Below are 24,504 nucleotides of genomic sequence, written 5' to 3'. Positions count from 1 at the left end.
TTTATTACCATTAATCCTTCTTTCTCCTTTAATTCAAAGGAACGGAGTACTTTCTAAGAAGTCTACTTTCAATGCCATTAAGCAAGCTCTCAGGAACAGTCAATTGCAAGTTCTCAGCTTCAGCAATGAAAAGTTTGCTGGGATCCAAACCTGGAGTGCCCAACTGAGGCATTGCAGGAGTAGCCTGGTTTTGCAGACCCCCAGCAGTGTTGTCATTGCCCAGAAGTAACGCAAACACTGACTTGAGACCAATCAAGTTGAGCACGTACCACGACACGGCAGAAACCCATCGCACGTCAAGATCAGGCGTAGCTACACCAGATTGAAGCATGGACTTAAATCTAATAGTCAACGGGAAAGGCAGTTTCACTTGAAAGAAAAAAAAAAAAAAAAGTTAGTAATAGATCTTTCAACTTTGAATCAGCTTCACTTACTCAAAACAAAACCTGAAAACAAAGCATTCACCCAAGTCATCATAATGGTTTGTGGGACAAAGTTAAGCGCCTGCGACTTAATCATTCCCATCATACCCTCCATACTCGAAGGGTCAGAGAGACTTGGGGGTGCATTGGGTTGCGCATCTGGGTTCTTCAAATAAGCACCCTTTTTGAGCTGCTCAGACTGGTACGCAATTCGCTGTGCCAGCGATTCATCACTAAGATTCACACCGTTTGTACGCAGACTTTGTGCGTAGACGAGAAACTGTTGTTCGCGCACAGCCTTGAGTTCCTGGCGCTTGGGTTTGCTGGTGATGAGCAAACTGGCATAATGTCGGCACACACCAAACAGAATCATGACAAAGAGAATAGGGAATAGAACCCAAAGCGTGAGCTGTGGGTCCAGAACAAGATCAGGCACAGACATAATGATGAGCTTGTGGGTTATTTGAATGTAGAAGGGGAATATGCTTTTGGTGCTGTTGTTTAAGAGAAAAGGAAAGATTGGTGGTTTTGGCCAATTTGTGATTGTTTGTGTATATGAGTAAGTGATTATGTAAGTATACAGCTCACAGGGTCTGCCCAAAATTGATATTGAAATTTGGAAAAAAAAAAAAAAAAAAAAATCTAGTTTCAAAATTAATTGAAAGACTTTAAAATCTAAGGGACTTTAAAATAATGATTTTAAAAGATTTAATAATAGGAAAATCTTTTTTAAAAATGAATTTTTTTTTATAATTGGCTTAGCCACACCAACATTAATGATTTCTGTCCAGAAATTAAGTTTACTGGAGTCTTTTACATAAATTTTTCACAGAACCAACAAAACACTGAAATTTCTCAAACAACAACCCCCCGAAATCTAAAAAAACATCATTTTTTCTTCTTTTAAAGATGAACAAAAGTTAAAAAATTATCGTCACGAACAGGATTCGAACCTGCGCAGGTAAAACCCAATGCCTAAACTACTAAAATAGCAGGGCATCGCCTTAACCACTCGGCCATCGTAACTTTAATTTTTTTTCCTTTTATTACAATTTGAGAGAGATTTTCATTACAAAAAAAATTAGTATACAAAGTCAAAATAGCTTCCATAATTTTATTTTTTTATATTTACTGCAAGCCACCATTTGCAATAAACTAACCTAACCTAATTTTTACAAAGACCCTTACTTAGTATTATTTCATTTTCGGAGACCGAGCCAGTCATATATGTTCCAAATTATGCTATCTTATATAAAAACCTCAAGATATACCTTTCAATTTAAAATCTAACGCAATATTTAATTAAAATGGAAAAAGAACTCAAACAATTGTCTAATCAATAAGGTCTGAAATGTTATCATGTTATCATGATAGGCATTATTCTAATTTGACAAAAAACTATAAATAATGGACCAAATCGTTTATCTCAATTTTATTTCAAATTTCAAATTCAAATTATATTCATTATTATTTGCTACAATATTTTCTATAATTATTAATACTCTCTCTTCTATTTGTTTACTTCTATAACCTAATTTCATTTGTTTAAACAAAAAATGTCTGCTCTCGATAAACTTGAATTTTCTGTTTTCAACGACAATAAGTTCCCTAAATCTAAAGAAATTAAGGGTCCTTCTCCTTATTGGGATAAAAAAACAGAAGGTCCATCTTACATCAAGCCTGAAGATCGCCAAAAACCTCTTGTTTCTTCTGGCAAGTTAGACAAGGGGTATAGCACAGAAGAGGTTGAATTGACTCCACTATTAGGATCGACTTACAATGTAAATGTGCGTTTGGTTGACCTTTTAAAAGATGACGATCTTATTCGTGACCTTGCAATCAAGATTTCCCAACGTGGCGTGGTTGTTTTTAAAAAACAAGATGATCTTACTGTTGAGCAACAAAAAGAACTTGTTCAAAAGCTTGGAATTCTTTCCGGTAAGCCTAAAGAAAACGGTCTTCATATTCATCCTCTTGCACCTTCTGGTGGTGTTGTTGGAGAAAACGGTCTCGTTGATCCTGAAATTTCCTTCATCTCAAGCAGATTTGGTAACGAATATGCCAAGGAGCAACGTGATTATCCTACCGCTTACAATTGGCATTCCGATATTACATTTGAACCTGTTCCTGCGGATTATTCTTCTTTAAGATTAGTTGAGCTTCCTCCAACTGGTGGTGATACTTTTTGGGCTAATGGTTATGCCCTTTACGAAAAGCTTTCTCCTTCTCTCCGTGCTTACTTTGAAACTCTCACAGGCACATACTCTCAGCCCCGATTTAACGAATTTGGCAAAAAGAAGAACTTTGAACTTTATTCTGATAAGCGGGGAGCTGCCGAAAATGTTGGCGACGAACTAATTTCCACTCATCCTGTTGTTCGCACCAACCCGGTTACTGGCTGGAAATCCCTTTTCGCTATTGGTAATCACTTTACTAAGTTTAATGAAGTCACCCCTCTTGAATCTAATCTCCTTAAAGAGTACTTGTGGAATACTTTGGCCCAATCTCACGACATTCAGGTTAGACACAAGTGGGACAAATATGACATTGCTATTTGGGACAACAGATCGACTTATCATGCAATTAACAAGGATGTCTTGTTTTACGACGACGACCTTGTTAGAAGTGGAATTCGCACTGTTGGCATTGCTGAGCGCCCTTATTTGGACCCCAATAGCACCACTCAGACTGAAGCTCTTAAGGAGAAAAAGTCTGAAGAGAAGTAGAATTTTAGGTAAATTTAATTTAGTCAACGTACTTTAATATAATAATTTTTGTAAGGCGCTATACTTCTTGGCTTTATCTTTATCTTTGCATGAAAATTGATATGACATGTGATTAAAAAAATAATTGAATATATAGAAAGTAATGAGGAAATGCTATTTGATGAAGATTTCCTATTTTGTTAAATCTTGATTTTTATTCACTGAATTCTGAGGGAACCCCACTCAAACATTTGGCGAAATTTCACTTGAAATTTTGAAATGAGCTAATTAAGAATTTAATATTTATTTAAAAATTTGCAAATCTACAAATCCTCATATTTGGTTTTAAGTAACCACCATTTTTCCGAAATTTCGGAAAGGCGTTTGAATTGATTCTTCATTGTATTAACCTATGATGACAGTTATCATTAATCTACATAATACGTAGTACAATGTAATTGATACAAAGAGAAGCTTCTGAGTTGAAGCGGAAATTTGTCTTTTTTTGTTTTGATCCGATCTTTTCAGTTCTTTTCTTCAAGTTTAATGTATATTCTAATTATTATCAATCAATATCTCTCCAATTTTTTAAAGTGATGACGAAATAGAATTTCGGGTTCCGATATCAAACGGCTGAACTGGTTTATCATTTAGTAAAATAAACACTCCCACGTCAATTTTATAAATGAAGATGCAATAAAAGTAATTGGTAATAATCTGTTTTCATATTGTATATAAATATGCCAAAAATTCACTGATAATTTTTTTATGAAACAATCACTTCAACAATCACTTTTAATTACTTTCTAACATATTTCAATTTTTTTTCTCCTCAAAAAATTTAACAATGGCTGACATACACAATCTTGAATTCGCTATTTACGATCAAAATAAGTTTCCAAAGTTTAACAAAAACTCTGGTCCTTCTCCATATTGGGATAAGCCTACCGAAGGCCCTTCTTACATTAAGCCTGAGGATCGCCAAAAACCATTGGTTCCCTCTGGAAAGCTTCAAGAGAAATATGGCCAAGAGGCTGTTGATCTAAGCCCTCTTCTTGGTACCACTTTTAACGATAATGCTCGTCTTGTGGAAGTTCTTAAAGATGACGATCTGATTCGTGATTTGGCAATCAAAATTTCCCAGCGTGGTGTTGTCATTTTCAAGCATCAAGATGATCTTTCAACTGATCAACAAAAGGAACTGCTTCAAAAGCTTGGTTTGCTTTCTGGTAAGCCCAAAGATAATGGTCTTTATATTCATCCTATTGCTCCGGCTGGTGGCATTGTAGGACCTGATGGCCTTGTTGATCCCAATCTTTCCTTTATTTCCAGCAGACTTGGTGGTGAATACAAAAAGGAAGAACGCTTTTACCCTACTGCCTATAGCTGGCACTCTGATGTTACCTTTGAGCCCGTTCCTCCTGACTACACTTCTTTAAGACTTGTTGAGGTTCCTGAAACTGGTGGTGATACCTTCTGGGCAAACGGCTATGCTCTTTACGAAAAACTTTCGCCTTCCCTTAGAAAGTATCTTGAGACTCTTACAGGTACTTTTGCCCAACCCAAGTGGAATGAAGTTGGTGACAGAAAGGGATTTGCTGTTTATTCAGATGTTCGTGGTGCCCCTGAAAACATAGGCGAGCTTCTCATTGCGATTCACAAAGTTGTACGTACCAACCCTGTCACCGGATGGAAATCTCTTTTTGCAGTTGGTGAACACTTTTCAAAGTTTAACGATGTTACTCCCCTTGAGTCTAAGCTTTTAAAGGATTTTATCTGGAATACTTTAGCCCAATCTCATGACATTCAAGTAAGACACAAGTGGGAAAAGTTTGACATTGCTATTTGGGATAACAGATCAGCTTATCACGCAATTAACAAGGATGTTCATTATTTCGATCATTATATTAGAACCGGTATTCGTACATTGAGCAGTGGTGAAAGACCATACTTGGACCCCAATAGTCCTACTCAATCTGAAGCACTTAAAAAAAAAGCTGAGGAAGAAAAAGAAAATCAAGAGAAAAAATAATCAAAATAAATAATAGCTTATTATACAGTAAAATTTTGAGTTATAAATCAATTTAATATATTTTAAATATCTGAATATCATAAGTGACTCTGATGGGTTATAAGTCCAGCATCATTCTTAATTAAAAATAATGCCGGACTTTTTTTTTAGCTTTTTAAAAAAGTTATACATCATTCTTCTGGTATATATCAATTTTAATAGTTAGCAAGTGGAATTTATCAGCCGGATAGTTTTTATTTTTATTTTTTTTAATAATACAAACATTTTCTTATTAGATGGGCATATTAAATAGTACATTTTTTTGGAACTTATAATTTGACATATTACTTGCTATTCCAATATTTTAAACTTTATCTAGGAATTTGTTTACCCAGCTCTCCACATTTGCAGTCGTAACTTCCTATTTCAATTTCAAACATTTTAAACCAAGGGCCAAAATTTCAATGACCTGTAAAAAACAGTGTAATATTACTCAAGATCCTCTTACTATCCTTCGTCATAATCGTTTTCATGACCATTTGGAAAAGATTTTCAGTAAATCTTGACTTCACTGTGATATTTTGATATTACTGATCCTTATTGCTATTCTATTACATTTCTTGCCATTCTTCCACTACTTGTTTTTTCAAAATTCCAATCGTCTGAATCCGTTGCTTCAGTGATAAAAGTTTCAATGCACTTGCACCTTCGTTTTTCTTCTTTCTTAATCATAAAATTTCTGTAATCTTTTTAACATGTAAAAATTGTGATAAGATGTGTAATTGGAAATGATTTAGTCCTAAATATTGTTTGTTTGTTTTTATTCAAGGGTTATATAATTATATAACATCAGTATCTGCGCTATCCTTCTTGTCCATACTATATATCTTTTCATTTTAATAATAAACTTTTAATTTTGCCTTCAACATTGCATCTCCAACAGCCCGAAAATAAGTTCTAATGCCAGCTTACGAGGAACAGGGGGTTAACAATAACCAAACCTTCCCAACTTATCTCCACTTGTCTTCATCAACGCTGTAATTGTATTTCTTAATCCCTCCAAGCAGAGATAAAGCTTACAATCTCTTGTAAGCCAGTTAAACTGTTTAAGAGAGTCGACATATCCATCTCTGGAGATATCCGTTTCAGTCCTTTTCTTTCCTCTTCAAGCAAAGGACACTCAACCAAAATATGATGAACTGTTTCCAGCTCTCCATATTTGCAGTTGTAACTATCCTTTTCAATTCCAAACTTTTTAAACCATGCGCCAAAGTTGCCATGGCCTGTGCGAAACTGAGTAATATTACTCAAGATCCTTCGACTATCTTTCTTTATGATCATTCCCGTGACCATTTTGGAAAGATTATCAGTACATTTCGACTCCACTGTGATATTATGATACCCCAGATCCTTATTTGTCCAAAATATAATATAATATACTTTTCCTCCATATCAAAATATGAATATATGTAAAATTAAAATTAAAGAATAAATACTAATACTATTCCTTGTGGCCCAATGGCAAGGCGTTCGCCTACGATCATTAATGGTTACATAGCGAAAGATTCCAGGTTCGACCCCTGGCAGGGAAGTTACTTTTTGGTGGCTATATTCACTATTTTTTTGGCAATAATCTATTATATCAAGATCAGAAAACGTGATTATACGTTTTTTATTCTTAATTTTGAACGTCATCTTGAAAACAAAAAGAGGAAACAATATTGGGGTTTCGGACTTGAACTGGATTAATATCGGAAACCGATATTATCTTAAATTTCGGAGATAGATCATAAAACTTAAATTTTTTTATTAGCACCATAAACGGTACACTTGAAATATTTTTAAGGGACCGCAGATTGTTGTACGGAAGTTTGATCAGACCATTATCATATATCACTGTAGATGTTAAATTTTATGAAATATAAACAAATTTAAAAAGACCATGACGAAATTGAAAAATTTCTTTGTGAGAAATTGATTCTTTAAATGAATATATATATATATATATATATATATATATATAATTCTTACAAATTTTGTTATTAAAAAAAGATTTTTAGTATTTTATTCATATTCATATTCACTTTTTCACGTTCAGCTTTCATTTTAATTCCTTTAAAAAAATCTTTCTTTTTATTTACTTACTTACAAACAATTTTTTTAATTGATATATAATGGCTGATCTTAAAAATCTTAAATTTTCTGTTTATAACCAAGAAACCTTTCCTAAGTCCGAGGAAATTCAAGGGCCATCACCTTTTTGGAATAAAGATACTGAGGGCCCATCTTTTATTAAACCAGAAGATCGCCAAAAGCCTTTAGTTCCTTCAGGAAAACTTGATGAAAAGTACAAAAAGGAGGCACTTGAATTGACTCCACTTCTGGGTACTACATATAATGAGAGTGTTCGATTATCTGATATCATAAAGGATGACAAACTACTTCAAGATTTGGCTATTAAGATATCTCAGCGAGGTGTTGTCGTTTTTAAAAAGCAAGACGATCTTACTGTTGAGCAGCAAAAGGAGCTTGTTCAAAAGCTTGGTATTCTCTCTGGTAAGCCCAAAGGTAATGGGTTACACATTCATCCTACAGCGCCCGCTGGCGGTGTTGTAGGCGAGGACGGTCTTATTGATCCTGAAGTCTCTTTTATTTCTAGCAGGCTTGGAGGTGAGTACAACAAAGAGCAGCGAGAGTATCCCACTGCTTACAATTGGCATTCGGACATCACATTTGAACCAGTTCCTGCTGATTATTCTTCTTTAAGATTAGTTGAGCTTCCTCCAACAGGTGGCGACACGTTTTGGGCTAACGGATACGCTCTCTACGAAAAATTTTCTCCATCATTCCGTTCCTACTTGGATACTCTTACGGGTACTTACTCTCAACCTAAATTTAAGGAGTTTAGTGACCGAAAGAGTTTCCAAATTTACTCCCAAGAACGAGGTGCCCCGGAAAATGTTGGAGATGAAATCATTTCTACTCATCCTATTGTTCGCACCAATCCTGTTACTGGATGGAAGACTCTTTTTGCAGTTGGTGAACATTTCACAAAGTTCAATGAGCTCACTCCCCTTGAATCAAAGGCACTTAAGGAGTATATTTGGAATATTCTTGTTCAATCACATGATCTTCAAGTAAGACACAAGTGGGACAAATATGATATTGCCATTTGGGATAATAGATCGACTTACCATGCCATCAACAAAGATGTTTTGTATTACGATGATTTGTTAAGAACTGGAATTCGTACCTTAAGCATTGCAGAACGCCCTTATCTGGATTCCAACAGCATTACTCAAACTGAAGGACTTAAGGGAAAAGCTGAAAAGCAGTCAAAATAAGTTCTATGTTAGCTTGATTCAAAAATAATTAGTTTTTTAATTAAATTTATTCATTAAAGTAAACAAAATTTAAAAGCCTGAATCAATTAAGAAGTAAGAAATAAATCTAGGCTATGAACGATTTATATTTAAAAGGCTTTAAGGATATTAATATTTAATAATAGTATTAGTATTAGTATTAGTATTAGTATTAGTATTAGTATTAGTATTAGTATTAGTATTAGTATTAGTATTAGTATTAGTATTAGTATTAGTATTAGTATTAGTATTAGTATTAGTATTAGTATTAGTATTAGTATTAGTATTAGTATTAGTATTAGTATTAGTATTAGTATTAGTATTAGTATTAGTATGAATGCAGTTAACAGCAAAATTTAGATTTGATATTAATTTGTAAATTGAAAATCTATTTTAACTCACAATATTTAATATGTTGTATTATAAGTAATAATTTTTGAGAGTTCCTGAAAAAAAAAACAGATTGGGTCAAGGAATAGCCGTTGAAAGGTGGAGAAAGATAATGCGAACTATAATTTTTTTAACACAATCAATTACTTGTAACATGTACATGTAACAAAGCGTTACAAAATTGGTAAATAAACTGAGCAAAAATGCTTGAAGTTTGATATCTTAATCTTAATCCATATTTTACAAAGTGTTAAGCTTAAAGATGAAAGACAAAAAAAAACTTGTACAGGTAATATATATATCAATTAACTATATAGTTAATTGTTTTTCAATGTTTTTGTCTGGTAAATTTATTATAAACAAGTATGGGCTTAGAAAACGATTGAATGTGTATTTAGCCATGTCTTTTAAATCAAAAATCACGAAATCTCAAAACACTTATAAAATGAATATTACAAAATTAGTAAACTGGTAATTTCTAGGTTTTTTTTAAAACAAATTTACCTAGCCAATTGGAGAAACCAATAATATGAGTCATATTTTTATATAACAGGATATCATGTTTAATTAACTACTAGAATATTGCTAACAGAATCATATTTGAAAACCCCCATTTAAAAGCTATATGTTTTGTATAGTTGATAATTTATCTTTTTCATTAAACACGCAAAATCAAAAATTTCCCTATATTGATTTTTTTTTTAAAAAAAGGCTTTGAATATAATAAGGAACTGTTCACATCATCAATTAATGCCTTGTTGAATTCCCCCAACACCAAAAACTAGTTCGGAAACATTGTATCCCCGCATGGCAAGCCTCAAAAATTAAAACGCCACGAGTGGCAACTAAGCTGTTTTACTTAACAGAATATCTCAAGCCATTAAAGCCTCAGTAAATGGCTTATCGAGGTGTTATCGGAGTCCTATGCATGGCTCATTATCGGACTGCGAAATCTTACGGCATATCTGCAGTAAACCCCAACCAAAGTGGGCATTGAAACTAACTACTCCACCTAAAATATTTCCAACCAAATACTACCAAAAGAAGCAGATGATGCAATTGTAAAATTTTCAAAATTTTCAGAATTCAAACCTCCAGTTTTTTCATTAATATAAAATATGGCCTATATCCATTGTCTTAACTTTTTTTTATCAGTTCTTTACTAATTAAAAATTTAACTTTTTCCCAAAACAAAAAAATAAAAACAAAAATGTCTGCTCTTGATAATATTGAGTTTTCTGTTTATAATGAAGACAAATTTCCTAAGTTTGAAAAAAATCAGGGCCCATCTCCATTTTGGGATAAGCCAACAGAAGGCCCTTCATATGTGAAGCCTGAAAACCGTCAAAAACCCCTTGTTCCATCTGGGAAGTTGGATGAGAAGTACAATGAAGAAGCCCTTGATTTGACTCCTCTTTTGGGTACCACTTACAGTGATAACGTGCGACTTGTTGACCTTCTCAAGGACGATGATCTTATTCGTGATCTTGCTATTAAGATCTCTCAACGCGGTGTTGTTGTTTTCAAGAAGCAAGATGACTTGACTATTGAGCAGCAGAAAGAGCTTGTCCAAAAGCTCGGTCTCCTTTCTGGAAAACCCAAAGAAAATGGATTACACATCCATCCCATTGCTTCCGCTGGTGGTGTTCTTGGTGAAGACGGTCTTATTGATCCTGAGGTTTCTTTTATTTCTAGCAGACTCGGTGGCGAGTACAAGAAGGAACATCGCAGTTATCCTACTGCTTATAACTGGCATTCTGACATTACATTTGAGCCAGCTGGTGCAGACTATTCTTCTCTAAGACTGGTTGAGCTTCCTCCTACTGGTGGCGATACTTTCTGGGCCAACGGCTATGCTCTTTATGAAAAGATTTCTCCATCTCTTCGGGCATACTTTGAAACTCTCACCGGCACCTATGCCCAGCCCGAGTTCAGCAATTGGGGAAACAAAAAGAATTTTCAGCTTTACTCTGATAAGCGTGGTGCACCCGAAAACATTGGTGATGAATTGATTGCAATTCATCCCATTGTTAGAACCAATCCCGTGACTGGTTGGAAGTCTCTTTTTGCTGTTGGTGCCCACTTTACTAAGATCAACGACGTCACACCTCTTGAATCGAAAGCTCTTAAGGAGTATATCTGGAACACACTGGTTCAATCCCATGATATTCAAGTTAGACACAAATGGGATAAGTACGACATTGCCATTTGGGACAACAGATCAGCCTACCATGCCATTAACAAGGACGTTTTGTTCTACGAAAATCTTATTAGAACTGGTCTTCGAACAGTCGGCATTGCTGAGCGCCCTTACTTGGATCCCAACAGTATTACTCAGACTGAAGGTCTTAAAGAAGACTCTAAAGAGAATTAATCTTTTTTAATTTTCATTAAATTTGTTTAGGAAAGTTTTTTTTTAAAATAATATAAAAGATCTTTAAACTAAAATAAAGTAAAAAGTTTTTTCTTTCATATCAAGTAATTTTTTCCCCAAAAAATTCTAACTTTACCAATTGTATATTAAAGTGTTGTATTTCCAAAACTTTACGACTCTGAGATTTTGAATTTTTAGCTAGCTACCCCCAAATCTAAAACGTAATTATTATAAAAAGAAGATTTTAAAATCCAACCTATTCAAAAGACTATTAAAACGTACCTATATCAGTTATAAGAAAAATTAAATACTGTGATTAAGCTATTTTTTTTTATAGAAAATAAAAAAAAATTTTTTTTTGGTGCTTCTAATGGCTGTTCTCGAGATTGGAACATTACAATGGCCGGAGTCCGAAATATGTATTTAAGGTATTTTGACCAACATCAACAAAAAACGACAAGCTTTTTTATTACACTTGGCATTTTGAGATTATGGTTGAGCCTGCATTGGCTGATTATTCTTACCGGTTATGGAACTACCGTTTAAGCAAATAGACCCTTCTCTTGAGTATTGGGAGCTGGTAAAGCATTTTTAAGATACTTTAGTTCAACCCCATGATATCGAGATTAAACATAAATGGGATAAATACAATATTGCAATATAGGATAATTAATCGAAGTATGATACAGCCAATACTGATTTTGGATATTATGATAATCTTGTAAAACACGGTGTATTTACAATTGTTATTGCTGAACTACTTTTTCTAAATTCTCATAGTGTTACTAAACATGAAGGATTAAACTTTTTTTTTTTTTTTGAAAACATGATAAATGTACAAATTCTCAAATTTATTTTTTAATGGATAACTAATTTTCAAATAAATTTAACAATTATAATTATAATGAAATTGTATTTATTTTAAAATAAATATAATACTTAACGCAATTTTTTTTCCAAAGCAATTATATTATTATTTTCTTCATCTTTTTTTATATCTTTATAAAGACTATCTGTGTAATTTTCATAAATATCTTAAGAATGATGTTATTGACTAAAATTTGTTTTCCTTAACTTAAGTTTATACCAACAAGTTCACTAATCAAAATTCAAAAACTCGGGTCATATTTTGAAATGATAATCGACGGCAATACAATAATGTTATATAGTTTTTAGAAAATGTAGTATGCATTTGAAGTGGTAACATTTAACTTTAGTGACATTAATTCCTCATATAATCAGCCAATGGTCCCATTTACAATTGGCATTAACAATTTATTTTGAATACTAAAAAGAATTATTCGAACTAAGTTCTCAAAAATCACTGCAGATTTTTTAAAGATACTTTGCGTAATGCTAACTAAGCCAGATTTTATTTTTTTAAAAAAAATAAACGTATTTCAGCTTTCAAAATTCAAAAATCTGATAGAATATGTGCTCCTTTACGCAAACCAACTATTTATCAGATATTTGGTGACCATGATCTTAAAAAAAAAGAAAATAAGTATAGAAAAAAAATTATGGCCGTTACTATTTTTTAAGGCTCTAGCCACAATACTGATGGGAAGGGCCACCATTAGGCCAATTTCACCAAATGAATTACCCGGTTAATATTTTAAACACACTGTTTTTGGGTAGAGGAACACAGACGCATAGAAAACTCCACTTTTAAAACTTGCTCATACATTCAATGAACAAATGAAGTTGCTTTTGAAGTGGAACTGAATAAAAAGCCACCATTTTTTAAGCTTATCTCCAAAAAAAAATATTTATATATAAATATATTATAACCGTTGTTAAAGTTATGGCTGAGCATGGCAAGTGAGCCTTACCAGTTTGCGGAATTCCGCAAATTTTAGCACAATATGACGTGATACTGCAAGAAATCACATACTTCAAAAGGATTCAAGCCCCAATTAGAAAGGATAGATATATATTTGTTAAATTAAAAAATATCAGCCACAATAGTAACTTATATTTTAATATCAATGCTTCTATTCAAATTGATATATAATAACTTTGTTCTTTCTATTTAATATTTTTCTTTTTTTTTTTTTTAAAAAAAACAAAAACAAAATTCTTTTTTTATATCTATTAATCTCTTGATTTTAAATCGTTTCTCTCACAGCTTTCATATATATATCTCTTAAATAATGTCTACTCTTGACGATATACAATTTGTTACTTTTGATCTTGATAAGTTCCCAAAACTTGATGATCCCAAAACTGGTCCTTCTCCATACTGGGATAAGACAACTGAAGGCCCCTCTTACATTAAGCCTGAGGATAGACAGAAGCCACTTGTTCCTTCTGGAAAACTTGATGAAAAGTATTCTAAAGATTCAATTGAGTTGACTCCTCTTTTAGGTACTACATATGACAACTCTGTTAGACTTACAGATGTCTTGAAAGATGATGACTTGATCCGCGATTTGGCAATCAAAATTTCCCAACGTGGTGTTGTTGTTTTCAAGAAACAAGATGATCTTACTGTTGAGCAGCAAAAAGAGCTTATCCAAAAGCTTGGTTTACTTTCTGGCAAGCCCAAGGGCAATGGTCTGCATATTCATCCGGTGGCTCCTGCTGGCGGTGTTATTGGCAAAGATGGCCTAATTGATCCTGAAGTTTCATTTATTGCCTCCGTTGTTGATTCTGCTGGTGAAGTATATGAAAAAAATACTCCTACTGCTTATACATGGCATTCCGACATTACTTTTGAACCCGCTGGTGCCGATTATTCTTCTCTGAGACTACTTGAACTTCCTCCTAATGGTGGTGACACTTTTTGGGCTAACGGATACGCTCTTTACGAAAAGCTTTCTCCTTCCCTTAGAGATTATTTGTCAACTTTGACTGGAACATACACACAGCCCCGTTTTGAAAAATTTAGTGGAAAAAATAGTATTGATCTTTATAGCCAGGAACGCGGTGCTCCTGAAAACATTGGCGATCATCTCATCGCGGTTCACCCTATTGTCCGCACTAATCCTGTTACAGGTTGGAAATCTCTTTTCGCAGTGGGCGCCCATTTTGCCAAGATTAATGAGGTTAATCCTCTTGAGTCTAAGGCCCTCAAGGAGTATATTTGGAATACTCTTGTTCAATCTCACGATATTCAAGTTAGACACAAGTGGGACAAATATGATATTGCCATTTGGGACAATAGATCGACTTACCATGCCATTAACAAGGATGTGACATTTTACGATAATTTTGTCAGAAAGGGTATCAGAACTGTTGGTATTGCTGAGCGTCCTTACTTGGATCCTAATAGCATTACTCAGACTGAAGCTCTCAAATCAAAGAAAGATGAAAAAAATATTAAGACTGAAGAAAAGACTGAAGAAAAGACTGAAGAAAAGTAATTTATATCAATAGTTTAGTTTTTATTTATTTATATTAATGAAATTCTATTTTTGATTAATTGTTTCTTCTAATTAGAATTATAAATTATCAGTAAACCTTTAAATACTTAATTAAGTATTATAAGTAAATTTACTTAAGTCTTAGATAATATATTTTTTCAAGGAGGGGAGAAATTTATAAATTTTTATGCATTTCATGGGCATTAAAACTTTAATTTTTATCTGAGCCCTAACCCCTGAGACTATTAGTTAAAAAACTGAAAAAGTTGTTCATTAGATTAAAATACTAACATTTGAAATTAAATTCGTTAGTGTCCTAAATAAACAGTCCCTCCCTAATCAAAAACTAGTAATAATGACGCAATTTACAAGTATAATTATGAAATGTTAAGAGTTAATATTTAAAACCCTTAAACTAATTGTTTTGCTGTTCCCTCGTTCTTTTTTTTAAAAAAAATCAAAGACAGACTTTTAAGATGTCTAATGCCATTGATTTTGAGTTTCATGCCTATAATGAGAATAAATTCCCCAAATTTAAGGATATCTCAGGACCATCACCATTTTGGAATAAATACAGAGAAGGACCTTCATTTATATTTCCAGAATCACAAGACCAGCCTTTATTACCATCTGGCAAACTTGATGAACTCTATGGTCGGAATATACAAGATAAAACCCCACTCTTAGGATCTACCTATAGTGAAAGTGTTCGTCTAGTTGACTTGCTTAAGGATGATGACTTTATTCGAGACCTTGCCATTAAGATATCCCAACGAGGAGTGGTTATTTTTAAAAAGCAAGATGATATTACTGTGGAACAACAAAAAGAACTTGTACAGAGGCTAGGTTTACTTAGCGGAAAACCTCCCCGAAATGGTCGTCATATTCATCCAGTTGCTCCTGCAGGAGGGGTATTCAATAGATTCGGGATAATTGACCCAGAAATTTTTACCATTTCAAATCGACTTGATAAACAATACAGTAGAGAAAATAGTTATAAACCTTCGGCACATACATGGCACTCAGATATTACATTCGAACCAGTCCCAGCAGATTATTCCTTATTGAGAATGGTCAATATTCCACCTAGTGGTGGAGACACGTTTTGGGCCAATGGCTATGCACTTTACGAGAAGCTTTCACCCTCCTTTAGACTGTACCTTGAAACACTTACAGGAACATTTTCCAAGCCTAACTTCAAAGAAATTAGCAAAAAGGGAGGTTTTAAAATTTATTCTGATGAGCGAGGAGCCCCAGAAAACATTGGAGACGATCTTATTGCTATTCACCCAGTTGTTCGCACCAACCCTGTTACGGGGTGGAAATCAGTATTTTCTGTCGGGCAACATTTTACTAAATTCAATGAAGTGACACCTCTTGAATCAGAACTTTTAAAAAATTTTATTTGGAATCTTTTAGTTCAATCGTACGATATTCATGCCAGACACAAATGGGATCGTAATGATATTGCCATATGGGATAATCGATCAACTTATCATGCCATAAACTTGGATGTGATATTTTATGACAATTATTTGAGAACTGGAATCCGTACAATTGGTATAGGCGAGCGCCCTTATTTGAACCAGGAAAGCACTACTCAGACTGAAGGACTATCAAAAAAAAAAAAAAAAAAATAAAGAAATTAGCTGAATAAAAATGTATATTTTATAAAAAAAAATAATTAAAAACTTAATGCTATAAGATGCAATAATATGTTTTTTTATCAACCTTTTGTTTGCACCAATTTATTTTGAGCAGTTCGAGGAACAGCTATCTGCTAACAGAGCTGTTGAGTTTAGAAAAGTAAAATTCGGATTAGGGTTATAACCGTAATCAACATTTCAAATTATTTCTAGTTTGCCAGTATTCGTTTTGTTAATTATTAATTATAATTGATAATTATCAATGCAACTCTCAAATGGAGTTTTTTTTTCATTGTTTTTTTTTTTTTTGAAATTATAAAGTAATTTCAAAGATTTTATAATGAATAAGATTTCGAGCTCCGACGGTGATCACGATACAAACAACAGTCTTATCATATCAAAAGAATAGCAAGAAACTGTCTATGTATAATCTAAATCCTGATAAGAGTTTTTTTTAAAGCAAAGAGTTATGTATCGTCTACAATCCTTAAAAACTAAGTGAGATTAACAACAATATTGATATGAAAACATAAAATCATATTTTTATTTCGGACATCCTATATGCACGGCTGTCTACGGAGTCCGTAATCAATATCTTTCAGACTGGCTTTATATTATTTTTGAGAGCCGTTTTTTTGTAGACTTGAACAAACCCCAAAAATTTCTTTTATTAAAAATCCAATAACCGTTTTATAAAAAGAATTTAGTTTGAATTGCTTTCATTAATTCGGATTCCGATTTCATTTCATTGTCATTCCATGAAACATGGGGTTGAGAAATGATGTATTGAGCAATTGTCTAATCATATTAAACAATTTGGTAAATTATTATCTGGATACTTTATCAGTATGCTCAAAATATATAAATTTGATATTTTCCTTAAATTTTAATTATTTTTAATAAGTTCTATAATTATCTCCTGTTAACCCCATTTTTTCATTTCTTAAGATTTGCCAAAATTTTAATTAATTTTTTTTTTGTTTTCTTTCGCCTTGTTTCGATATATAAAATAACTATGTCTGCTCTTGATAACCTTCAATTCACTGTTTTCGACGCCAAAAAATTTCCCAAAATTGAACACCCTGAGTCGGGTCCTTCACCCTGGTGGAACAAGCTTAACGAGGGACCCTCTTATATTAAACCTGAGGATCGCCAAAAGCCTTTAGTTCCATCTGGAAAATTAGATGAAAAGTATTCAAAAAATGCTGTCGACTTGACTCCCCTTTTGGGCACTACCTATAATGTTGAGACCCGAATTACGGATATTTTGAAGGATGATGACTTGATCCGCGATTTGGCAATCAAAATTTCCCAACGTGGTGTTGTTGTTTTCAAGAAACAAGATGATCTTACTGTTGAGCAGCAAAAGGAGCTGGTTCAAAAGCTTGGTTTGTTGTCTGGCAAGCCTAAGAACAATGGATTGCATATTCACCCTACAGCTCCTGCTGGTGGTATTATTGGAGAAAATGGTCTTGTTGATCCTGATGTTTCTTTTATTTCTACCAGAATCAACAAAAACTACAAATCATATGACAGAAGCTATCCAACTGCCTTTTCGTGGCATTCTGACATTACCTTTGAGCCAGCTGGAGCCGACTATTCTTCCTTAAGACTGGTTGAGCTTCCTCCTACTGGTGGTGATACCTTTTGGGCAAATGGTTATGCCCTATATGAAAAAATTTCTCCTTCTCTCCGGGCCTATTTAGATACTCTTACTGGAACGTACTCTCAACCGGAGTTTAAAAACTTTGGAGGACAGAAAAATTTTGATTTGTACAGCCAAGAACGTGGCGCACCTGAGAATGTAGGAGACGAGCTTGTTGCAATCCACCCCATTGTGCGCACCAACCCGGTGACTGGCTGGAAGTCTCTTTTTGCAGTGGGCGCACACTTTACCAAGATAAACGATCTCACTCCACTTGAGTCCAAGACTCTCAAGGAGTTCATTTGGAACATTTTGGTTCAGTCGCATGACATTCAAGTCCGCCACAAGTGGGACAAGTACGATATCGCTATTTGGGATAACCGTTCCACTTATCATGCCATTAACAAAGATATCCATTATTATGATGATGTTATTCGCACTGGCATTCGTACCGTAGGTATTGCCGAGCGCCCTTATTTGGATCCCAATAGCCTTACACAAACTGAGGCACTTCGGGCAGCAACTGAAAAGGTCTCATCAGATAAATAGATGGATTATTTCTTATTAATTCTTTAGTTTCAAATAATTGTTTCACAATTGATTTATTTATATATATTTACAAATTCTTTTTTTTCATTTTTTTTTCATTTTTTTTGATTTTTAAATTGACCGAAAAACGGCCTTGAAGCGTTCTAAAAAGTTTTTCTTATGATAATGCCGTCGGTGTGCGCCACAAATATCTATTCCAAACTGGTGTGCGCCGCATGAAAACTTGTCTCTTTTAGGAAACAACTTGTACGCTGGGGGAACTAAAAAGTTGGAAAGGCTGGCCCATTCAGGCACAGCAGCAAGGTTACGCCACAATATGCAACATGAAATGGCGCAATCGACAACCCCCAATTTCACAATGTGGCGCCCGTCTGCCCACCTCCCATATTTTCTCATCAGAACCTCCAAACAGTACGTTTTTGGTGAAGCCCCGATGTCAAGAATCTTATTAGACCAAAAAAAAATGAAAATAATACGCGGAGGGATAAAAATTTTTTTTCGGTGTGCCGATAGTTGGTGGTTGGTTGGCTGGCTGGGATTTTTTTTACCGATATTTCTTAACTTAAAAAACTTTTACTTTTTTTTTTTTTTACTCTCTTTCATTCTATCTCATCTTTCAATCCTATCTATAGCTAGCTATTCTTTAAATTTCTTTTCATTTAATAATTTGATAAACAAATATAAATATCGCCATTTTTTTTTTGTTAGTTAAATATTTCCAAGTTATATACCTGTAATATCAATAATGGGCGGTATCACGGACCTTAGATTTGTTGTCCACGACCCAGTCAAGTTCCCCGATACTCAAGAGGAAATCTCTGGTCCATCACCATACTGGAACACACCCACGCGCGGCCCTTCATATATCAAGCCTGAAAATCGCCAAAAGCCTCTGAAATCTAAAGGAAAACTTGACTCGCTTTACTCAAAGTATTCAACTGATATGTCACCTCTTCTTGGCACAACATATAGCGTCGAAGCCCGTATTACAGATATTCTCAAAGACGACGATCTACTCCATGACCTGGCGCTATTGGTTTCGCAACGTGGAGTTGTTATATTTAAAAAGCAAGAAGATCTCACAGTAGACCAACAAAAGGATCTTGTTCAAAAATTAGGAATACTCTCCGGCAAACCAAAAAATAACGGCCTTCATATCCACCCAACAACTCGAGCAGGTGGTGTCATCACACAAAACGGTACTATCGACCCTGAAGTTTCTTTTATATCTACACGTATTTCAAAAAAGATCAACATTTTTGATTCTCTTCCTACTGGCTTTTCTTGGCATTCAGATATCACTTTTGAGCCTGTCGGGTCAGATTATTCTTCTTTTCGACTTGTCGAGCTTCCACCTTTGGGTGGTGATACCTTTTTTGCCAATGGATATGCTCTTTACGAAAAACTTTCTCCACCTCTTAGAGAATTTTTTGAAGGCCTTACCGGAACTTATTCTCAGCCTAAATTTAACGATTTTGGAAGAAACGAGTGCTTTAAGTTGTATACTAATGAGCGAGGGGCTCCTGAAAATGTCGGCGAAGAATTGATTGCAGTTCATCCAATCGTCCGCACTAACCCAGTCACTGGTTGGAAGTCTCTTTTTGCAGTTGGTGGACACTTCACTAAATTTAACGAACTTTCACCTCTGGAGTCAAAAACTATGAAAGAATACATTTGGAACACTTTAGTTCAGGCTCATGAAATTCAAGTGAGACATAGATGGGATAAACATGATGTTGCAATCTGGGACAATAGATCGTCTTATCATGCCATTAATAGGGACATATATCATTACAAGAATGTCATAAGAAGTGGTATTCGTACAGTTGGAATTGCTGAGCGCCCATATTTAGACCCAAATAGTATAACTCAAACAGAAGGTCTGAGCCTAATAGAAAAAGAAATTGAAGAGGTGGCTAAGAAGCAAAACGAGGCAAAAGTGGAAGCTGATAGAAAAAAATCTGAAAAAGAAAAAGAAGAGTCAAGTAATTCAGAAACTTCCATAAACTCTACTTCTCAAATAGATGAGAAAAAACTAGATGATGGATGCCAAAGATGCAAACGTCAAAAGGTCACAAATACAGGTTGTTATCTGGAGGTGAGTAGCTTGAAAGAAAAAGAGAGAAGAGGCACTGTTTTAGATGGGGAATAAGTATTTTATAACAAAAAATTGTATTATTATTTTATTTAGATCTTTTTTAATAGGTTATTTTAACCAAAAAAAACCCTTGTAATGGATAGAGTGAATATTTCAATTTTTATAATGCCTCTTTGTGAGTTGCATTTTAATATTAAAAAAAATTGTTTATCGCTTTTGTTAAAAAATCTCATTTACGTATTATTTTTAAGAATAATCCTTTTAATATTTTTTTTTGGTCCAAGAATGACAAAAAAAACTTAAAAGAAATTTTGTGTAACTGGAGCTTACAACCCACAGACTGCTGGACAAAACTAAAGCTAAAACCATATACAATGATAGTAGTCATTGCAAAAAAAAAAAATAGTATATTTCATATATATATTCACTAGAAGAATACAAAACAAAAAAAAAAAAAATAGATAGGCTGTTAAATATAATAAATAGGATCGAGAAATAATTAAAATATATTTTAAATTTATATAAAATTTACAGAATTATTAAATTTTTGACTGTTTTGTTTTATTTTGTTAACTATTCAAAGCCTTTAATTTTGTCACATAAAAATTTAAAAAATACCATTTTTGTTCAAAATAAATTCAATATTATTTCACTTTCAAAAAGGCTATTGTAAGTTTCTATTTATTCAAGAGTTATGGAAGTATATAACTTCAACATCAACGCAATCTTTGTAATTGAATTATTTTGATGTCTTTTTGTCTTTTGGGTGTACCTTTTCAGTGCGGGTTGTTTTGATATGTGTGTTTCCGGTAGCCCGGAAGATGGATACTGATACCAGCTTACTGGGAAGGTGGATAATCATTTTTATCGTTTCCCATTCCACTTCTATTTATCTTCATAGATGCCCTGGCATTTATTAATATTTTCAGTCAGATATAAAAGTTTTGAAATTAATTATACTAAACGGAATAGTAGGCCTTCCTGTTCACCACCCCTACGCTCCCTCTTAAAAAATGGGGGATTACAGGAAATCAGACTCAATCCTAATTATTCGTAAAAGAATAAATATAGTTTTGCTTAAAATTTATCATTAAACGTTTTTAAAACTTTCAAAACTCAAGCTTATTTTTTTAATTTTAATATGATTAGATTTAAATAATCCTAACTACTTAAATTTGCATCTAATAGGCGGGTTGGCCGAGTGGTTCAAGGCGGCAGACTTAAGATCTGCTACTCGAGAGAGTGCGCGAGTTCGAACCTCGCACCCGTCAACATTTCTTTTTATGTTACTGAATTTTATTTTTTTTTTTTTTTATTGTTATTTTTTTTTTTTTTTTTTTTTGCCAGCTCCAACGAAAAATTCCTACCACTAGCCCTTACCTTTCTACATAATAATAAGCTTAATAGGCACCCAAACTATGACTACATTGCCAGCTTCAGGAGAAAAGCCAGCACCTAAGGTGGTTGATACCGCTAACGGCTTTAAGTTCCCTTCAGATTTTTATGGTCTTCCTAAAACAGACCATTCACGTTGGAGATTGAAAGTTGATGCTTTAGGCCGTCAGAACTGGGTATACAACCGCGATGAAAACCATCTTGAGCGCGATCCGCCTTCTAATTACACCAAATATCAATTGGAACTAAACTCTTTTGACCCTCCTACATTTCCTAAAGCAAAGACTCCATATGATGCAGCTAAAAATGCATTTTCTTTTTTATCCCATATTCAGGAGGAAGACAGTGGCACGTTCCCGTGTCAGTACTCCGGTCCAATGTTCATGCTTATTGGCTATGTGGTTGCTAAATATTATGCTGGAGTCCCATTTTCTGAGGAAGAACGAATTGAAATCATTCGATATCTTATCAATCGTGCCCATCCTGTTGACGGTGGCTGGGGTCTTCATACTTATGATAAGAGTACTGTTTTTGGAACCTCCATTAACTACATCATTTTACGCATTTTAGGACTGGACCGTGATCATCCAGCTATTGTTAAGGCACGTACCAAGCTTCATTCTCTCGGTGATGCCCGTGGTAACCCTCACTGGGGCAAAATGTACCTGGCTCTACTTAATTTATATGACTGGGAGGGTGTTAACCCAGCACCTCCGGAGCTCTGGATGCTTCCATACAGCGCACCAATTCACCCTGGCCGTTGGTGGGTTCACACAAGAGCCATTTACCTCCCAATGGGCTATCTTTCTGCAAAGCGCAAACGTATGGAACTTAATACTCTTTTGACTGAGCTTAGAGAAGAAATTTACAAGGTCCCTTACGACACAATTGATTTTTCCAAGCTTCGAAATTACGTCAATGGTGTTGATCTCTATTACCCACACTCTAAGATTCTCAACATTGCTAATGAGTGTCTTGTGTTTTATGAAAAATACCTTCGCCCAGATTGGCTTCTTAAAAAGTCATGCGATTATGCTTTTGAACTTGTTATGAAGGATCTTCAGAATACTGACTACCTGGCAATTGCCCCTGTCAGTAATGCACTCAACTCCATTGTGGTTTTCGAAGAAAAGGGAATAGACTCGCCGGAGTTTAAACGCTTTATTTATCGCTGGCCCGACTTTTTATACATGACACCAGATGGTTTAATGATGATTGGTACCAATGGTGTTCAAGTATGGGATGTAGCTTTTGTTCTTCAATACGCCATTTTGGTGGGTCTGGGAGAACTTCCAGAGTTCAGAGATACCATTATTCGATCATATCGATTTTTAACTCGCTCTCAATTTGTCGAAGAGTGTGTTCCCGGAAGTTTCCGCGACAAGAGAGTTGGTGGATTTCCCTTTTCTACCCAAACCCAAGGGTTCACTGTCAGTGATTGTACTGCTGAAGCTGTTAAAGCTATCATAATGGTCCAAAATCTTCCTGGGTTTGAATTTCTCAGGGACGAGTTTCCAGAGGAAAGATTGAATAAGGCCGTTGATATTCTGCTAGGATTGCAAAACAGAGGCAGCTTTCATTTTGGATCATTTGCTTCTTATGAAAAAATTAAAGCCACTACTAAGATGGAATTGCTGAATCCAGCTGAAGTTTTTGGAAACATTATGGTTGAATTTCCTTATGTCGAGTGCACAGACTCTTCTGTACTTGGTCTCTACTATTTCCGCAAATATTTCAACTACCGTGCTAAAGAAATCGACCAAGCTATTTCTGATGCCTTAGACTACATTGTCAAAAGTCAGGATATTGATGGTAGCTGGTATGGCTCATGGGGTGTGTGCTATACCTACGCTGGAATGTTTGCCATTGAAGCCCTTGAAACAGCTGGATATTTTTATGAAAACCATGAAGCAGTTCGAAAGGGATGTGACTTCATCGTCCAGCGACAAGAACTTGACGGTGGATGGGCTGAAAACATTCGGGTAAGTTAACTTAAAACCAGCCAGTGAGTTGTTACTAACTTCATAAAAGTCCAATGAGATTTTTACCTATGTTAGGCACACGTCAAGCCAGCCTGTTCAGACAGCATGGGCTCTCATTATGCTCATACTAGCCCGCTATCCCGATAAGGAAGTCATTAAGCGAGGTGTTAAGTTTCTTATGTTGAAGCAAAACTCAGATGGCTCCTTCAGCTACAATCATGTAGAAGGTGTTTTCAATCATTCTTGGTAAGGCTTTTATTTGCTGTTTAAAAACGATAGCGTATTTTGTGACTAACAATTTTTAGTGCCATTGAATATCCTACATATAAGTTTTCATTTACAATGAAGGCAATGGGTCTTTACGCTAAATACTACGGCAATGAAGAACTCTTGTAAGTTATAAACTCAATTGAGAATCCAGAATTGGTCTAGTTTAGCTTTCAAACCAAGAATAAAAAATCTAAAAAAAATCCAAAAAAAATCCGTATATTATATATGTCACGTGACTGTCCTTACAGCCTGGCAGTTTTTAAATAAAAAATTCAAGCGACCATTTTCCA

At 34.4% G+C, this 24,504-nt stretch overlaps 10 protein-coding genes across 10 annotated transcripts; 9 read left to right on the top strand and 1 right to left on the bottom strand.

Moving 5' to 3' along the window:
* Nucleotides 1-28: 28 nt before the first annotated feature.
* SAPINGB_P005991 (uncharacterized protein) lies at nucleotides 29-864 on the bottom strand (the record flags this gene model as incomplete). The annotated part of the gene is made up of 2 exons (XM_032000705.1): nucleotides 29-369; nucleotides 435-864. The coding sequence occupies 2 exons, from the start codon at nucleotides 862-864 to the stop codon at nucleotides 29-31; spliced, it is 771 nt and encodes a 256-aa protein (XP_031856596.1).
* A 1,114-nt stretch (nucleotides 865-1,978) lies between these two features.
* Nucleotides 1,979-3,148, top strand: SAPINGB_P005990 (uncharacterized protein; the record flags this gene model as incomplete). The annotated part of the gene is made up of 1 exon (XM_032000704.1): nucleotides 1,979-3,148. The coding sequence occupies one exon, from the start codon at nucleotides 1,979-1,981 to the stop codon at nucleotides 3,146-3,148; it is 1,170 nt and encodes a 389-aa protein (XP_031856595.1).
* An 826-nt stretch (nucleotides 3,149-3,974) lies between these two features.
* Nucleotides 3,975-5,159, top strand: SAPINGB_P005989 (uncharacterized protein; the record flags this gene model as incomplete). Its single annotated transcript, XM_032000703.1, has 1 exon — nucleotides 3,975-5,159. One exon carries the CDS (start codon nucleotides 3,975-3,977, stop codon nucleotides 5,157-5,159), a length of 1,185 nt encoding a protein of 394 aa, XP_031856594.1.
* A 2,153-nt stretch (nucleotides 5,160-7,312) lies between these two features.
* On the top strand, nucleotides 7,313-8,482 carry SAPINGB_P005988 (uncharacterized protein; the record flags this gene model as incomplete). The annotated part of the gene is made up of 1 exon (XM_032000702.1): nucleotides 7,313-8,482. One exon carries the CDS (start codon nucleotides 7,313-7,315, stop codon nucleotides 8,480-8,482), a length of 1,170 nt encoding a protein of 389 aa, XP_031856593.1.
* Nucleotides 8,483-10,100: 1,618 nt separating this feature from the next.
* SAPINGB_P005987 (uncharacterized protein) lies at nucleotides 10,101-11,264 on the top strand (the record flags this gene model as incomplete). The annotated part of the gene is made up of 1 exon (XM_032000701.1): nucleotides 10,101-11,264. The coding sequence occupies one exon, from the start codon at nucleotides 10,101-10,103 to the stop codon at nucleotides 11,262-11,264; it is 1,164 nt and encodes a 387-aa protein (XP_031856592.1).
* Nucleotides 11,265-13,417: 2,153 nt separating this feature from the next.
* SAPINGB_P005986 (uncharacterized protein) lies at nucleotides 13,418-14,629 on the top strand (the record flags this gene model as incomplete). Its single annotated transcript, XM_032000700.1, has 1 exon — nucleotides 13,418-14,629. One exon carries the CDS (start codon nucleotides 13,418-13,420, stop codon nucleotides 14,627-14,629), a length of 1,212 nt encoding a protein of 403 aa, XP_031856591.1.
* A 476-nt stretch (nucleotides 14,630-15,105) lies between these two features.
* Nucleotides 15,106-16,269, top strand: SAPINGB_P005985 (uncharacterized protein; the record flags this gene model as incomplete). The annotated part of the gene is made up of 1 exon (XM_032000699.1): nucleotides 15,106-16,269. The coding sequence occupies one exon, from the start codon at nucleotides 15,106-15,108 to the stop codon at nucleotides 16,267-16,269; it is 1,164 nt and encodes a 387-aa protein (XP_031856590.1).
* A 1,021-nt stretch (nucleotides 16,270-17,290) lies between these two features.
* On the top strand, nucleotides 17,291-18,469 carry SAPINGB_P005984 (uncharacterized protein; the record flags this gene model as incomplete). Its single annotated transcript, XM_032000698.1, has 1 exon — nucleotides 17,291-18,469. The coding sequence occupies one exon, from the start codon at nucleotides 17,291-17,293 to the stop codon at nucleotides 18,467-18,469; it is 1,179 nt and encodes a 392-aa protein (XP_031856589.1).
* A 745-nt stretch (nucleotides 18,470-19,214) lies between these two features.
* On the top strand, nucleotides 19,215-20,621 carry SAPINGB_P005983 (uncharacterized protein; the record flags this gene model as incomplete). Its single annotated transcript, XM_032000697.1, has 1 exon — nucleotides 19,215-20,621. The coding sequence occupies one exon, from the start codon at nucleotides 19,215-19,217 to the stop codon at nucleotides 20,619-20,621; it is 1,407 nt and encodes a 468-aa protein (XP_031856588.1).
* A 1,364-nt stretch (nucleotides 20,622-21,985) lies between these two features.
* On the top strand, nucleotides 21,986-24,340 carry SAPINGB_P005982 (uncharacterized protein; the record flags this gene model as incomplete). Its single annotated transcript, XM_032000696.1, has 3 exons — nucleotides 21,986-23,944; nucleotides 23,994-24,190; nucleotides 24,250-24,340. The coding sequence occupies 3 exons, from the start codon at nucleotides 21,986-21,988 to the stop codon at nucleotides 24,338-24,340; spliced, it is 2,247 nt and encodes a 748-aa protein (XP_031856587.1).
* Nucleotides 24,341-24,504: the final 164 nt, after the last annotated feature.

The sequence above is a fragment of the Magnusiomyces paraingens genome (genome assembly GCF_902498895.1).
Source record: "Magnusiomyces paraingens strain CBS 517.90 genome assembly, contig: contig5, whole genome shotgun sequence".
Classification (NCBI taxonomy): Eukaryota; Fungi; Ascomycota; class Dipodascomycetes; order Dipodascales; family Dipodascaceae; genus Magnusiomyces; species Magnusiomyces paraingens.
The sequence above is the reverse complement of the archived record's forward strand: the minus strand, read 5'-3'. Positions and strand labels throughout refer to the sequence as shown.